Consider the following 16,820-nt stretch of genomic DNA (forward strand, 5'->3'; position numbering starts at 1 on the left):
ACAACACTGTGGCGCCTGACATTTAGCTTAGACAGTTAACTTTTATTGCCCAAAGCCATCGTCTTTTCTCTTAACATTTTATTTTTTCCCCAGTTAGAAGTTGTAAGTGATTAAATGAAAATCAAAGATGTTTCCAGACTAAACATAGCTTCTATGTATTTAATATGTTTCTATTAATCTTGGTATTTTTTGCAACTTAATATTTGTTGATTTTTGCATACTAACTTGAACATCTCTCATTGGTGCAATATGGAGTCTTCGTGTATTTTGGAGATATACTGTGGTATAACCTGATGCTCTTTATTCTGAAATGAAATTCTTGTAATAGAGATTGCATATAGTTAAAGAATGTAAAAATTTGCCTCAATAAATGTCACCTTAAATAGAAAGGTTTCTGCTGACGCTTCTTTCAGTAAGAAGCTTTTTGCTTCTGACAGCCTACAGGTTTGTATAGCCTCTTAGAATACTTGATCAGTGTCTAATATTTACATACAGTTTATTGTTTATGTCACTATAGTATGAAATATCGAACTTCATCAATAAAGGAAAATATTTGTAGCTCGGGGTTGAAATGTTACCTAGTTAGGGTAATAAAACGTCTGCAAAAAAACCAAGCTCAAAGAACACCAAGGGCACCTCATATCGAACTTCAGTGGGCCGAATATTCATTAACAGCTCCTGCTTTATTAGAATCTGAAAGCAGTGGCTGACATCTAATATTTAGGCTGCCATCCTGTTTCCAAAACTGTTCAACATCTCCACAAAAGTACCTGGGAAACTATTTGGCGCTTAAGAAATGATTCCATTAATATCAGCCAAGCTAAATATGCTCTGCCTCTTGCTTTAATTTGGAAAACACGAAGAGATTCGAGTTCAGAAGCAGTCCGGAACTGTTTGTCTGCTTTTCCTAGGAGAGGGTGAACTTATACAAAACAGACTAATTTGTCATTTGTGGCAAATTGTCATTAGTATACAAATAGCATCCTGCCTTTAAGTAACCATGGAAAAACTTTAGGATTAAATAGAGTCTCAAGAGATACCATAAAATAATTTCACTATTTTTAGAATCACTTCTTTAAACAAGGAAGTTTCTGGTTTTATATAAAGCATGACTTGTAAGTTATAAGTCAGATTGGGACAGTTCCAGAAGACAGTTGACCATTCCATGCAGTTTGTCCATATCCATGGATATCTTAAACTAATATTGATCTCAGCTATGTAAGGAAAAGTTTAGATACCCCGAGATACTCTCATAGTTGAATTAAAGATGACATCCAGAGATTTTACCCTCCCCTTGTAATTTGTAAGCATTATAACATGCTTCTGAGAGTTCTGTAATAAAACCACTTATTGTATCAATGACTTTTTCAGTGACCATTCAAAGTTGCAGCAGCGCTGAAAAGGAGGCATATAACCATCCCTCAAAGTTGGCGAGTAATCACAATGTCCCCACAGTCATGTGGTCAGAATTCTTGCACTTGGTAACTGGCATGCCTTTATGATATTTGCAGTGTCCAATAGTTATGTGATTGCCATTTCTGACCTTCATAGATGGCTTCCAGAAACAAAGCCAGTTACAAGTGGACATATGACATCATGCTTAATCACCATGGGAGATTTGCTTAATGACCCCCAACTGGAACTGACATGGTGGTGTAAGTTGGACACATGTTAAGACCATGTCACTTAGCAGTGGTGTTGCCAGTCTCAATTTCAGACAGTAAATGAGGATTACCTGTATACATAAGAGATGAAGAATAAACCAATCCCCTTATAAGACAAGATGGAAGAGATTAATCCAAAAGAATCTTGACAACGGTGTTTCTCAAACCTTAGCAATGAGGATCAATAAATAATCTGCTTATGGTGCTTCATACCTTACATCTAAAATAAAAATATGTTATACCTACAATTTACGTTTCTGAACTTATTCTGATGCATTTTTGAAACGGACATAGTATATGGTTGCCTTTATAATGTTTTTATATGTTGATGATAAGTTGTTATTGCATCTTGAATTATGAGTTAGGCAGTATAGACATGTAAAAATTAATTTATTGAATGATAATCCAGATTTTAGATCGTTTAACTTTTTATCTTTAATACAGCAGAACTATTGTGACCAAATCTAGTTTGATTTCAAACCAATTCAGCTTCTTAATAACAGTAGTTTAGGATAAAACATGGAAATATTAATAAGGTATATGCATGGCAGCCATATACAGATGATTAAAATTTGCTGTCTGGGAAACAACCAGTGTGAAATAATATTAATTATTCTTTGCAGGCAAGGTGGTTCTGGGAAGCTTACTTTCAATCAATGAAAGCTATTGCTATGGCAACTCTTAAGATTATCAATGACCGGATCTATCCATATGCTGCCACATCATATGAAGAATGGAATGATCCCCCAGAAATTGTAAGTGAGATTATTTATTTACTAAATTTAATATGCTGAACCTCTATAACAAAAGCTTCTAGAATAAGTTTTTTGTTTTTTATATTATGACGTTCAGCATTAAAAATGTGTATTAATCTTTAATTGAGATTTAATTTCCTAAAGGTTAGTGTATTATCTTGTTATGCTCCCCTTTTCTCTGATTTAAAATTTTAATTCTGTTTTTGTTGTTGTAGTTGTTATTGTATAGAAGCATGACAGAAGATTAGATTCCTGGAAGTAAATTTGTTTATCTAGAAATACATGCCTACTGTACAGTATGTATTGTCATCAGTAGGACATCAACTTTCTTTTTTTTACAAATTTTTCAAACAAGCAAACTATAGTACTCTAAAAAAATCTGAACAGTATATTTGGAGATGGGCTTCTAAAACGGAGGTCAGGAAATCTTTTTGAGTTCAAGCATTTTAAATAGTAATATTGAAAATGGGATGGCAAAGCTATATTTATATAATCTGCTTTTATAGTCTGTTGATCTACAATTCAAGTCCATTGGCATTTCTCAACCATTGATAATTCTACTGCTATTCCATAGTTGATCTGCAAAATACAATGTCACGTTTTCAATATGAAGTTAGAACCAGCTAACTTAACAGATATTATCTAGCTTCTAGGTACTTTTTATCCCTTCAAAAATTGCTCTTCCAAGCCTTCATCTGAAAAATCTTTTCATATACCAAGCAGTTAAGGTAGAACGAGAAAGAATTACAGTGAGGTAATGAGACCATGAAACACAGAATATATTTTAAATAAAAACGTTGCATTCCATTGTTCCTTTGCAAGAGATAGTTAGGGTTTTCACCAGTATTAAAATGGTAGGATTAATGTTGGTGTATTTTTATTCTCTGTCTCTGTATCCGTCTGTCTCTGTCTCTGTCTCTCTCTCTCTCTCTCTTTCTCTCTCTAAGTGTGTATAAATCTATATATGTTTTCGTAGATTTTCACGGATACAGGTATGTAGGTCTAGGTGTGTTCGGGTCTTTTCCTGTGTAAGATTAAGAGTATCTTGGCGACATTTCGGCGAGGTCCCACTCGCCAACCTCAGGCTGATGCTTTTGGCTTCATGCCAGTGCAAACTCTGTGTGATCTGAGCTGCTGTCTCTCTATAAATACTGGTGGTGGGGGCTGGTGTGCTAGGCTGGTTGGCTGTGCTGCTGCCTCTTGATTGGTTGATGGAGTTGATGTTGGTATAATGGGCTGTCTGATGGCCTTGTGAGTTTTGTTGTGGAGATATCCTGGATCTTGTGCTGTAATCTCCTGGGTCGTTTGTTTTGTAGTGATCTTTTTTCCATTAGCCTCTCGTGTTTTAATGGCTTGGGTAATGGGTTGTGTGATGGGCTTGCGAGTTCTTTTGTTGTGGTGTCCTGGATCCCCATTACCCAAGCCATTAAAACACGAGAGACTGGAGGGAGGGAAGTTAAGTTCTTCAAAAATATTGAATTTTTCAGACATGTTTCCAGGGATAATTTTATGTCGTGCATTGCTATGATCTTGTCACATATCTTGTACAATGGTCCCTGAAAACATATTAATTGCCTTGTTATTTTATACGAAAAAATATATTCCCCTATAGGGTAGATATAGCCTAATTAAATTGTATTAGTTATTGTGATATACTGAAATGTTTTTTTTCTCTGTTGATACTTCAGTATATCAGCTCAAACATTTGAAGTATTCAGTTATTCTTACAACCTTCCCATTTAAGTAGGTTGCATAATTACTCCTTTCATGTTGGCAGATCAGACCTGAAATTCAGTGTTCGAATAGCTCATATATTTGATTTTTGAAATATTATTACATTGAATTTAGATAAGCCATGTATAAAGTTGAGACTAATAGCAGTTAAAATAAAAATGTGAATTATTTCTGTCAGTCTCATCACAATCTGGTAAAGTTTATTTTTGACAGCTGAATCTATGTATATAAAAACAAAATACCACTCATGCATCATCACAAAATCTCCAGAACCATAAAGCCTACAAACTTGAAATTTGGCACGTATGTTCTTCTTGGCTTTTAGGTACTCACTAAGAAAGGATTTTTTGAAATGACCATCAGAGCGTTAGTATTTCGTATATTATTATTAACATGCTCTAATGCTAAGGAGTTCTACTCTCCCTGTTCCAAATAGCAGAGGACAGGAGTTTCAGTTTTAGTTTTAGTTTCATAGCAGCAACCAGCTTTAGTACAGAACAGTTGGACTAAGCCATGCCCAGGTTCCTTGCTGTCTCCTTCTTGCTCACACAGCAAATACTGTTTCAGTTTCCAAACAGCCCTCAACTCTCACATACTGACAGAAGAACCTTTGGCATGAAACCAAAGATGAAAACTTCCTAGAATGCATATGGCTCAATATAAAAGAAAAAAAAAGAATGACATGGCCATAGGTGCATATTATAGGCCACCCAATCAAGCAGAAAAAATAGATGTCCTTTTTGCCAACCAACTAACAAACATATGCAGGAAACACACAACAATAGTAATGGGGGACTTCAATTATCATGATATCAACTGGAAAACTTATTCTGCACTAAGTGAGAAACCAAATATGTTCCTAACCAACCTAGCTGACAACTTTGTTGTCTAAAAAGTAGAGGATGGAACTAGAGGGACAGCCATACTGGACTTAATTCTTACAAACAGAGAAGAAGTGCTAGAGGGAGTTGAAACTGCAGGAACCTTGGGTGAGAGCGACCACATCATACTAGAATTCAACATAACACAAACACAAGCAATAGAACATAACGACACCAGAGTTTTGGATTTTAAAAGAGCTGATTTTAATAAACTCAGAGAGAACTTGGGAAAGATTCCATGGATGAAAATCCTAAAGGGAAAAACAACTCAAGAATCTTGGGAAACTCTAAAAAGTACGATCATAGAAGCCCTGACCAGCACAATATCACTGAGAAAGAAAAACAAGAAATCCAAGAAGAAACCAGCATGGCTGCACAAAGATCTCTCTGGCAAATTGAAAGAAAAAAGGACAAGTACAAAAAATGGAAAGAAGGACATACAACTAAGGCAGAATATCAGCAGATAGCCAGAATCTGCAAAGACAAAGTCAGGAAAGCAAAGGTTCAGAATGAACAAAGACTTGTAACAAAAGTCAAAGATAACAAAAAAGTTTCTTGCAACATATAAATAACAAGAAACAAATCAAGGAAACAGTCAGTCCACTAAAGAGAGAAGACAGCAAGGAAGTAACAGGCAACAGAGAAAAAGCAGAACTGCTTAACTCATTCTTTGCATCTCTCTTCACGCAAAAAGAAACTATAGCTTAACCCACCAAAAACATAACTGTAAAAGACAGACCAGAAATAAAAGTTAAAATAAGCAAAAAACTAGCAAGAGAACACCTTTCTGATCTTGATGAAAACAAATAACCTGGGCCTGATGGATCATCCCAGAGTTTTAAAGGAGCTGGCAGAGGTCATCTCAGAACCACTGCATCATATCTTTCAAAAATCCTGGAGCACCGGGGAACTACCAGAGAACTGGAAAAAAGCTGATGTGGTTTCTATCTTCAAAAAAAGGGGGAAAAACAGGCCCAGGAAATTATAGACCAATCAGCCTCACATCTATACCCGGGAAGATATTGGAAAAGTTAATAAAAAACCAGATCTGCCAACATCTAGAAATAAGTAAAGTAATAACTAGCAAGTCAGCACAGGTTTGTTAAAAACAGATCATTCCAAACCAATCTTATTTCATTCTTCAACGTAGTGTCTAACTTAGTAGACCAGCAAAATACTGTTGACATGATATATTTAGATTTCAGCAAGGCATTCAACAAAGTAGACCACAACCTACTTCTTAGTAAGCTAGAAAAACGTGGAATAGATAGCACCACCTCTAGATGGATTTGCAACTGGCTGACAAACCATACTCAGTGAGTAGTCCTTAATGTATCTAAGTCTACATGGAAGGAAGTAAGCAGTGGGGTGCCATAAGGTTCTGTCTTAGGCCCAGTACTCTTCAATATCTTCATTAACGACTGAGATGAGGGAATAGAAGGGGAACTTACCAAATTTGCAGATGATACTAAGCTTGTAGGAATAGTTAACACCCAAGAAGATAGGCTCTTGACAGACTAGAACACTGGGCCATCTAACAAAATGAAATTCAGCATAGAGAAAAGTAAAGTCCTACACTTAGGCAAGAAAAACACATATAGTCTGGGTGAAACCAGGCTCAATAGCAGTAACTGTGAGAGGGATCTTGGAGTCTTAGTGGACAACCAGCTAAATATGAGCTCGCAGTGTGTAGCAGCAGCCAAAAAAGCTAATGCAATCCTAAATTGCATTAACAGAGGGATACAATCAAGATCAAGTGAGGTACTAATACTATTCTATTAAACCTTAGTAAGACCACACCTAGAGTACTGCATCCAGTTTTGGTCACCACATTATAAAAAAGATGTTAAGACTCTAGAAAAAGTACAGAGAAGAGCAACCAGGATGATTAGGGGACTGCAGGCTAAAACATATTAAGAATGGTTACAGGAACTGGGCTTGGCCGGTCTAGTGAAGAGAAGGACCAGGGGAGACATGATAGCAGTCTTCCAATATTTGAGGGGCTGCCACAGAGATGAAGGGGCCAAGCTATTTTCTAAAGCTCCTGTAGTCCAATCAAGGAATAATGGATGGAAACTGAACAAGGAGAGGTTTAACCTGGAAATAAGGAGAAACTTTCTGACAGTGAATCAACCAATGGAACAGCTTGCCCTCGGAAGTTGTGGGAGCTTCATCACTTGAGACTTTCAAGAAGAGATTGGACTGCCATTTGTCAGAAATGGTGTAGGGTCTCCCACTTGGGCGGGGGGGTTGGACTAGATGACCTACAAGGTCCCTTCCAACTCTGATTATCTGTTATCTGTTAGGACACTAGCCAGATAAATACTGATGGTTGCTGGTAGGCAGAGGCACAATTTCCCCCCCTTCATTTTCCTCCCCCAAAACTAAGCCTGATCACATAGTTTCATAGCAAAGCATGGGTATAGAGCTAGTATAGAAAAAAAATTAAGAGGGCTGTACTTATGTTACTTGAGAACTAGTATAGTGGTTAAGGCATCTATAAGGTTAAGGCAACTATAAATAAGGAGACTACGAGTTCTAATCTTCCCTTGGGCACAAGGCCAGCTGCCTGATCCTGCACCAGTCGTTTTCTCTCAGCCCTAGGAAGGTGGCAATGGCAAATCACTTTTGAAAAAACGTGCAAGAAAGCTTCAGAAACCTATCCTGGCACTCTCTAGGAACCGGGCATGATTAAATGAAAAATAATAATAATACCCACCATTCATTCAGTGGCATTGTAATTTGCCAATATGTGTTGAAAGGGAAAGGGAAAGGTGACTTTTGTGCAGTCTGGATGCAGTTGCATTATTTTTTCAGAAGTTTTTTAGATCTTTTAAAATTTATGTATCAGTGTATAATACTTGCTAAACTCAAATTATGTTTTACTGATAGGTTATGCTTTAGAGCTTATTAGAATATGTGACAATTGGATCAATTGTTTTCTAAAATCGTAAACTTTAGATATTAGCAAACAGAAGAATTGAAGTCAATTAATCTTGCCGATCAGTTGTAGATAAGAACCATGATAATGTTTACTTGAAGCATCCAGTGAAAGAACAACATTTGTAATCATCATGTACAAATTAAAATTTTATTATTGGTCACTTAACTCTAGCATGCTATTTTTGTCTTTTTTTTTTCTTAAAATTCTAATCACATGTAGACTCTGTAGATTGCTAGTGAAATGTCTACTGGATTGTAGGAAACTATTTTGCAATATATAGCATAAAAATTGGCTGTAACTGCATGGGCAAATCTAACTAAGACTCCTGACTTTGTTCCACTGTTCCTATTTTTAACCTTTTTAGAATGTGTACTGAATGTTCCTTGAAGTCAGTGTTGACTCCTGGCAACCGCCTGGACTAATCCCTGCAATTTTCTTGACAGGATTTTTGGAAGGAGTTTGCCATTATCTTCTTCCTAGGATGACAGAGTGACTTACCCAATATCAGCCAGATGGCTTGATGCCTAATGTGGGACTAGAACTCACAGTCATGCAGTTTCTATTCTGGTGCCTTAAACACTACAACAAACTGGCTGTCTTTTAACCTTTAGTTTCTTTTAATTTTTTTCCTGTGCCTCTTATTTCTCTTCATATACCTCTCTTGTCTTTTCTTCATTTTCTGGTACATTCATTCCTCCTCCCCCCTTCATCTCTGCTAGCTGGTCCAGATTTTACATTCCTTTGACACCAACCTCCCCTAACTCAATGATCTTCAGATGTGATAGGATTGCAACTTCAAGAATTCCCATCTTTCAAGAATTCTAGATAGATAGATAGATAAATTTATTGTCATTGTACTCAGAAACCTGAGAACAACGAAATAAGGTGCTCTTCCACAACATACAACTGAACAACACCAAAAGACATATACAAATAACAATGTAAAACAAATTAAAACAAATAACAGTTAAAAACTGTACAACCAGGATATATATATGTTAAGACCACCAGATTCATAACTCTGCATTTAACCTGATCACAGCTCTTGGGTAAAAGCTATGTTTAAATCTACTTGTCCTGGCTTTCAGCACTCTATATCGTCTTCCTGATGGTAGGATCTCAAACAACGAGTGGCCTGGATGCGAAGGGTCTGTCAAGATCTTTTGTATCTTCCTTCTACATCCCATGTTATACAAATCCTCCAATGAGGGAAGAGGACATCCGCTGATCTTTTGTGCCCTTTTTATCACTCTTTGGAGTGCCCTTTTCTCCGCCTCTGTACAACTCCTAAACCACACACAGAGGCAATAAGATAAAATGCTCTCTATAGAGCTTCGATAAAAGGCAACCAACAGACTCTCTGGCAGTTGTTGTGATCCTAAAAGTCTTAAAAAATACAGTCGTTGATGAGCCTTTTTTTCTAGGGCTAAAGTATTTGCCCCCCATGTTAGATCTTGTTTCAAGGTGATACCTAAAAACTTACGTTCTGCCATTCTGGTTCAGAATTTGGGACTTGCAGTGCTTTCACATCAGAGATGTGACTTTGATACATGAAATGCATGCAGTACAGGCAGTCCTTGAATTATGACCACTCATTAAGTTATTGTTCAAAGTTACAATGGTGCTGAATTAAGACCAGCTCTTCCAGCATTCCATGGTCATATGATTGTGACTCAGGCACTTGGCAACTAGCTCATACTTACATGATCACTATTTATGACCTTCCCTGCTGGCTTTCCACAAGCAAAATCAGTTCTGCACTCCACAGTATACACGCAACCGCATTCGGTAGCGCCTGCTGTGGTACCCCGTCAACCCCCCTCTCCTTATCTGGAACTTCCACTTCTTCCCACCTAACAACCTGCATGGTTCTGGGGTTACGATGGCAACTGGGTTTGCCAGGATTTGATATCACACTTTACAATCACATCACTTAGTGATGCTGTGATCCAGTCCCAATTGCAATTGAAACTCAAGGACTTAAGCTGATAGTTAAAATGATGACTTTTAAGATGAAGATGGCCAGTAATAATCTCTTATGGGTCTTTTTCTTTTGTATAAGAGTCTATTTTACCTGTGATATTTCTCTTAGGTATCTGGCAATTTCCACATTAGCATCACTATTCATCATTGTGGTAAACTTAAATACTTCAACTATTACGGTTAAGCTGTTTATATCAGAAAGATTACATGGATATTTTCAGAAGAAATTAGCTTGTTATATGCCACATTATAGTCCTACATGATTCTTGTTTTCTTTTTTTCTTGTTGATATGCTTTTCTCTTTCCCTTGAATCAGCTCCAATCTTTTATTTTTAAGAAAGGAAATAGTACTAATTCCCTTACTGGTGTTTAAATAGATTCATTTTGCCTGCAGTTAAAAGATAAGCTGTCATCAGGTCTTAAACAAACTAAATTATTGGTAAATGGCAAATTTATGGAAATGTGACATAGGTTTTTTTTCTTGTGAAGCTGTACCTTTTTCTTTTAAACCCAAGCACACACACACACACACACACACACACACCACACACACCCCATAGACAGATTTCCCAGCCTCACATTCTGATTCTAGAGCTTTGGCTTCTTTTGCTGTTGGCAGAAAGGAGATATTATCAAACAGCCAGGAATGTGAGATCATTTTTGCAGAGTTGACACTTGCAACTTGTTATGCCTCATGCACAAAACTGATTCACAATAAGAGGTCTATCAGTCTTCAGTTACTGTGGCTCGTGTAATGAATATCAGCCAGCTGATGGTGGCAAAGGGGGAATGGGATAGGATTGCCTCAGCCATAGCTGAATGTCAGCACTTTGTCAAAGAAAGTGATGGATGATTACATCATGAACACCATTTGCTTTAGTGGGAAAGTTAGATGAACATTCAATTGGGTCACTTCAAGGAATGGATATCCCCGAAACAAATGGTAGCTGTCACATTTACATTTCTGCAAAGGACTATCCTTATGTCACCATCAATTTCATGCCCTGTTTCTGTAATAGTGATTTAATTAGGCTTCTGTTGAGATAATCACCTGCATTGTTTGCCTTTCTTCAACAGAAGTTTAAAAGACCCAAGTAAATCATGGAAGCTTGAATTTGCTCAATTTCCTGCAGAAGGAGAGGTCAAGAGGTCCCAGACTGTAGACACACTTTTCAGGCAGGCAGCAGGGGGTTGGCTCTTAATGATGCTTCTGCCGTGCCTAAATGCCCTTTTGAAATGTTATTCTCAAATAAAGGAACTTGATTTTTGAGGAGTTCACTCTTGGGTGTCACAAAGTTGAACATATTCTTTAACACACACACACACACACACACACACACACACACACACCCCATTACTGTAGGGTTTTTACATTTTTTTATAACTAGATTATACCACAACCCATCAAGGGCTGTGCAAAATGTATTTTTCAGTGAGCATTCCTGCAAAAAAGTGCTTCTCTCTCTTCAAATAGTTAAAGCAGCTGTATCTTTTGCAAGGCTTGCAGAGTTGCCTTAAAAATTGGCTTCTGTTATTTCTTCGTGTTTCCTTATGAAAATGATCCAATTCAAGCAACTGTTAACTTGGGTGGGTCAGTGTATTTTGAGTTCATTCTGCTGCAGTGTATTTTGAGTTCATTCTGCTTCTTAAACAGTGGGTCTATTTAAGGAAGCTTTTGAAGTGATAGTATGGCTGCATTATTATTTTTATCAGTGTGAAGTACTAGATCAGAGTTCTATTATGTTGTTTTTGTTGTTTTTTGGGGTGCATTTTTGCAGTCTCAGATCTCCAGATGTTTTGGATTACAGTTCTCCGAAACTGTAGCCATCAAGGCCAGTGATCAGATATGATGTAATTCATAATCCAGAGCATCTGGAAGCTAGGTTTCTACTGTAGCATTAGCTTTTGCTGATCTCTTTTAATCTCTCTTGGCATGTTTAATTAATAGTAGATTTTATGAGGAAAAGAAGAATAGAGAATTATAGAGTCTGAAGAGGCTTCAAAGGTCAGCAGTTCAAGCTTGCTTATGCAAAAATTGATTACTATAAAGCTGATGAGTGGCTAAGTTCTGTTTAAAACTATTCACCAAGAATTTGCCAACAATTCTCAAGAAATTTGTAGACTGATCTTCTTCCATCAAACAAGCCTTACTTTTAAGTTATTCTTCTTAATCCTTAATCATATGTCCAGAACATCACAAACCACTTCCTGTTTGGGAAGATACACTTCTGGAAATGGATAATCCAGCCCTGGATTGCTCAGTTCATCCTGTTCTATGGATAAACCATGGACTTCTGCACACAGCTGCAATCATATGGATCACGTATCAGCATTTAAAATGAGGATCTAGTCACTTATCTTCTAAAGCAAATTGTTTTACTATATTTGGTCAAAGCTATTTCCTCACATCTCTTAATGTACATTTATGCCTCTGAAGGTAGTAGCAGCATCTCTATCCTTGCCTGAACTTAGAAGCAAAGTACTGTCTGCTCTGATTATTTTTGGGGATGAAGCACCACTGGGTAATTGTAGAGCTTCTGGTTAGGCTGAGCAATTGAAACTCTATTCCAATAGTGCTGCTGGAAAAAAATAGCATAGATGCAGTTACCAGTAAAGACCTACTGGGAGACATCTTCTTGACATTTTTATTCATATTCAGCAAAATACATTGCATGTCCCTTTTCAGATTCTACTGAATTTAAAAAAGAGGGATTGCCTTCCTGTATACAGTATTATAGAGGGGAAAAGGTAATCAGAGGAAATATGAAGATTTTTAAAGTATATTATATCACCTGTGTCTATTAGTCTTAAGACAGATAGCACTATAGTGATCAAGTTACTGCAATTTTCTAACAATACAGTTTGTATGTATTCTTTATCTCCACATTGTCACAAACTTTGGAGTGTAATCCCCTGTACTTCGAGGGTTTTAACATAGAACTGAAATTTAAGAACTCATATGTTAAGCAAAGAAATTTATTTGCCCAGATCTTTTAGATATATATGTTATAGTATTTTGGATAATTGTGACTTTTTAAAAAGTGAAAAATCTTTTTGGGCAGCCACAATTTTCCTAATGTTTTTATTGAGTCCAGATTCAATGATCCCCATTAATATATAGATGCTTTTTCTGTACTTATATTATGGTATTACTTTTGTCTTTCATCATGCCATATAGTAACTAGGAATGGAAAGGTATTTATAAATGTCTTCTTTGGTAATTGCATTGTGCTAATGGCATCTGTATCCTGTGTTTAATTATATTGGCAGCACCAAAAAATTAATCTTTAAAGTAGAGGTTATTCTTGATGAAGCCAAAGGACACTAAATAAGTATGAACTTTTATGCATCTTCTTGTGTTTTTATTTCTTAAGTAGTTAATATTTAGAACAATGAAACAGGTATAATTTTGTTAATGTTTTTTCTTCTATATAGGACAAAGAAGGTTTTTCCCTTTTATTTGTGCCTACTTGCTGCCAGGTTTATGAAATTGCTTCTCTTTATTTCATGTTCTTCCAAAATTGTGGCTTTTTATTGACCTAGTTTTAGTTAATATACAGAGTATAGTTAATATAGTAGCCATTTTAGAAGAGAGATGTTGGACAGAAGCCATCCAAAGGAGCTAAACTTTAAAACCTTCCAGTGTGTCTTCCACTAATCTTTCAGCAATTTCCAGCCTATTTAAAAATACTTATGGTTTGCTCATGAACTAAAATATATAAAAAGTAATGTTGAATGGTTTCCTGCCTGTCATAGCAATAGCTGTTGAAAGACATGTTTCTTTGATTTCTTTGGTTTGTTGTTTGGATCAGTTAAGATATCATTAAAATTATCTCCTTCGTGTCACCATTTTAATTTTTTTTCTATTATAATTAATCTGACTTCATTTTGATTTCCTGTCTTTCATTTTCCAGAAATGGAGCAGTGTAAGCAATCCACTGTTTCTCCCATTGATCCCACCCCAGTCACAAGGCTTCACCGCTATCGTCTTGACATACGATCGTGTTGAAAGTCTCTTTCGAGTGATCACTGAAGTTTCAAAGGTTCCAAGTCTTTCCAAATTGTTAGTTGTTTGGAACAATCAGAATAAAGTTCCACCAGAAGGTAAGTCCGATACTGAAAAGTTTGGGAGAACATTTTTAATTTTAGTAGTAGTGGGCCAAATTCTGAATATATGCATTTGAATTGAAAACGAGAATGTTTCTAGAAATAGAAATAGATTGAACAGGAGTGTGTGAGTATTCACAGCAAGACAAAAATGGCTGCCCTTGTTTTTATGATGGGAATTGGAACTACTATTTGTTAACTGCTTAGAATAACCAGTTTCATTGGGCCACTCATGATCTTCGTTTGTATCATGAGTGCTTATTTTTAAAGCTTCTAAGGAACAAATGATTCTTGCTGTCTCAGTTTTACTTGCTAATTGACTTAGTCAGAAGACTTTCTTGTGAATTGAGTTGAATACCTATCAGATAGTGTTCTCTGTCACTGGAACATTTTTCCAAGCCATGCTTACTGGACAGCTCTATAAACAGATAAAAACCTGCCTATTTTCTGAGAATTTTGACCTTTTCTAAAGCACCTGCCACCCTCTTGGGTTTACCATACTTTTTAGTTGCTGTTTTGTAAGGGAGAATGTTTTCTTGACAAATATTTTCCAGTCACCAACATTGATTTGTTTTAGGCACCAGGCTAAAATGTTTTGTATGTGTCTAGCTTCTAGCAGTTTGTTTTTAAAGCCTTGTAGAATAGCTTTGTGGTGGTTTGCTATTTGTATTCCTTCCATTTTAATAGTTATTTGCTATGTTGCTGATTTCTGTTTTATATCCTCTTTCTATACTACATGACAGTTATAAAGACCTTTTAAAAAATAAATAAACAACATATAAATGGCTGTTTCCGTATCACTGATAGGTGAAAATGATTTTTAAAAAACCCCAAACATAGGTTGGGAAGTTGGAAGCATTTTAGGGGCTTCTTACCATGGCTTCTGTACTGCTACGTGTTTATATTTAAGTAGCTGAACTTGCAATGTGTCCACAATAACTACATATGATTGTTTAAAATAAGATTTTGCTATTTGCTTTGTTAAAAATATTGCCCATTACAATAATTCTTAGAATAGCCGTTAGTTAGCTGCTGATGAAAAATCTGAATTTTTTGATGTGAGAAGTAATGGCTTTGAAAGCCATAGGTTTGCTTCTTCACAGAGATTTGGTTATCTATAGGTATATATTTTAATAACTTTTTTATGTGACTGCCAGCTACCCCCCTTCATCTGTGTATTTTTAACACTTGGATAGCTTGTGGAATCTGTTGGTCTGCCATTGAAGGGTTTAATTTAATTTGTTTTAATTCAAATGCTTGCAGTTCATTCCACCTAGCTTTTTGGTAGGACAGCAGAAGTTGACTTCACTAAGGCTTTCATTGGGTCTGTCTCTTGTAGCTCTTAATCCTTGGACTTCAAAGCCTCTACCATTTATAGCCTATTAAAGCCAGGAAGTTTCTGATGGATTAGGACAAGGAATGAGTTTGAAGTTAGTAATGCACACTGCTGTCAACGATAAGGTCTTGTTTATTTCCCTACGGTAGTATCTGCACTTTATGGCCATTTTCTTTTAATTGGTAATAGTAAAGCTCGGACTGTTAACCTGGTTGAGTATCAAAGCAGGATATCCTGGCTATTGCTATATAAGAGCATATTCCTGATTTGGAGCAAATCAGATCTGGGTTCTATTCTGTTGTTGTATTTTTGCTATGCATACATAGGACCTATAAGCAGATATCAAAGGTAATTTATGGCCTACAATAAATTGCGGTTGGCTATTGCATTAGTAGCAACAATGTCTGTTATATAGCCTTGTAAGAAGGCATATAATCCTGGGCTTCTCAGAACTCAAGCAATTTCATATAAGTGTAAGTAGTTTTTCAGACAACCTGATTCGAAACTGAATCTTTAAATATAATCACCAAAATGCTTAAGTGTAGTCCAGAAAATGTACTACTATCTCACGTAACCAGTACAGAATAGATTTTATGTTACTACTTGGATACACAAGAAATAGGCAGCTGCATTTGGTATCAGACAGAGCTTCTGAGTCATGTTTACAGACACCAAATCTAAATTGACTTTAATAAATACACAAATAATTATGATTAGTTTTGCTTTTTCTACATATAGGCAAAGCTGATAGCAGTTAATCTTTGCCTGTACTGATTGTACGAAATCCCAGAGACTGACCCAGAGAATGATGCATTCAGTCAGGCCTTTCCAAAGGGTATACTTCCTTCCAGTGTGGTATTTGCATGTCAATTTGGAAATATTGCAGGGGGTTAAACTTAATTGCCTCTGTGCCTGCTTCCTAATTTATAATTTTCTGATACAGTGTTGGCAGTATAGGTAATCATCAACTTATGATCACAATTGAGCCAAATTTTCCATTGCTAAGCAAGACAGTTGTTAAATGAGTTTTGTCCCATTTTACTATCTTTCTTGCCCCGGTTGTTAAATGAATTGCTGCAGTTAAGTTAGTAACATGTTGTTAAGTGAATCTGGCTTCTCCATTGATTTTGAAGTTCTCAAAAGGTGATTATATAACCCCAGATATTGCATGCCAGTTGCCAAGCATCTGAATTTTGATCACGTGACCACAGGGATGCTAAAACAATCATAACTGTTAAAAATGATCATAAGTGACTTTTTTCGCTGTCCTTGTAACCTTGAACATTTACTAAAAAAATGGTTGTAGAACTATAGTTCCCCATTCTGATTGATATTCCTTTATATAGCAAATAGGGAAGTTGCTATTGAAAATAATATTAATGGTAATAAATTTACATTCCATACACAAAACTTTGT

General features: G+C 36.3%; 1 protein-coding gene across 4 annotated transcripts in view; it reads left to right on the plus strand.

Annotated features, from left to right (window-relative positions):
• Positions 1-16,820, plus strand: part of EXT2 (exostosin glycosyltransferase 2) — a 67,733-nt gene that overhangs the window by 39,809 nt on the left and 11,104 nt on the right. For all 4 annotated transcript variants that reach the window (XM_087921393.1, XM_087921395.1, XM_087921394.1 and 1 more), the window contains 2 exons: positions 2,288-2,419; positions 13,876-14,065. In XM_087921393.1, coding sequence (XP_087777519.1) covers positions 2,288-2,419; positions 13,876-14,065 — 322 coding nt within the window. The remainder of the gene's footprint in view (positions 1-2,287; positions 2,420-13,875; positions 14,066-16,820) is intronic.

This window comes from Pseudonaja textilis, chromosome 1 (assembly GCF_049901715.1).
Source record: "Pseudonaja textilis isolate UNSWEBS1 chromosome 1, rPseTex1.2, whole genome shotgun sequence".
In the NCBI taxonomy this organism is placed as follows: Eukaryota; Metazoa; Chordata; class Lepidosauria; order Squamata; family Elapidae; genus Pseudonaja; species Pseudonaja textilis.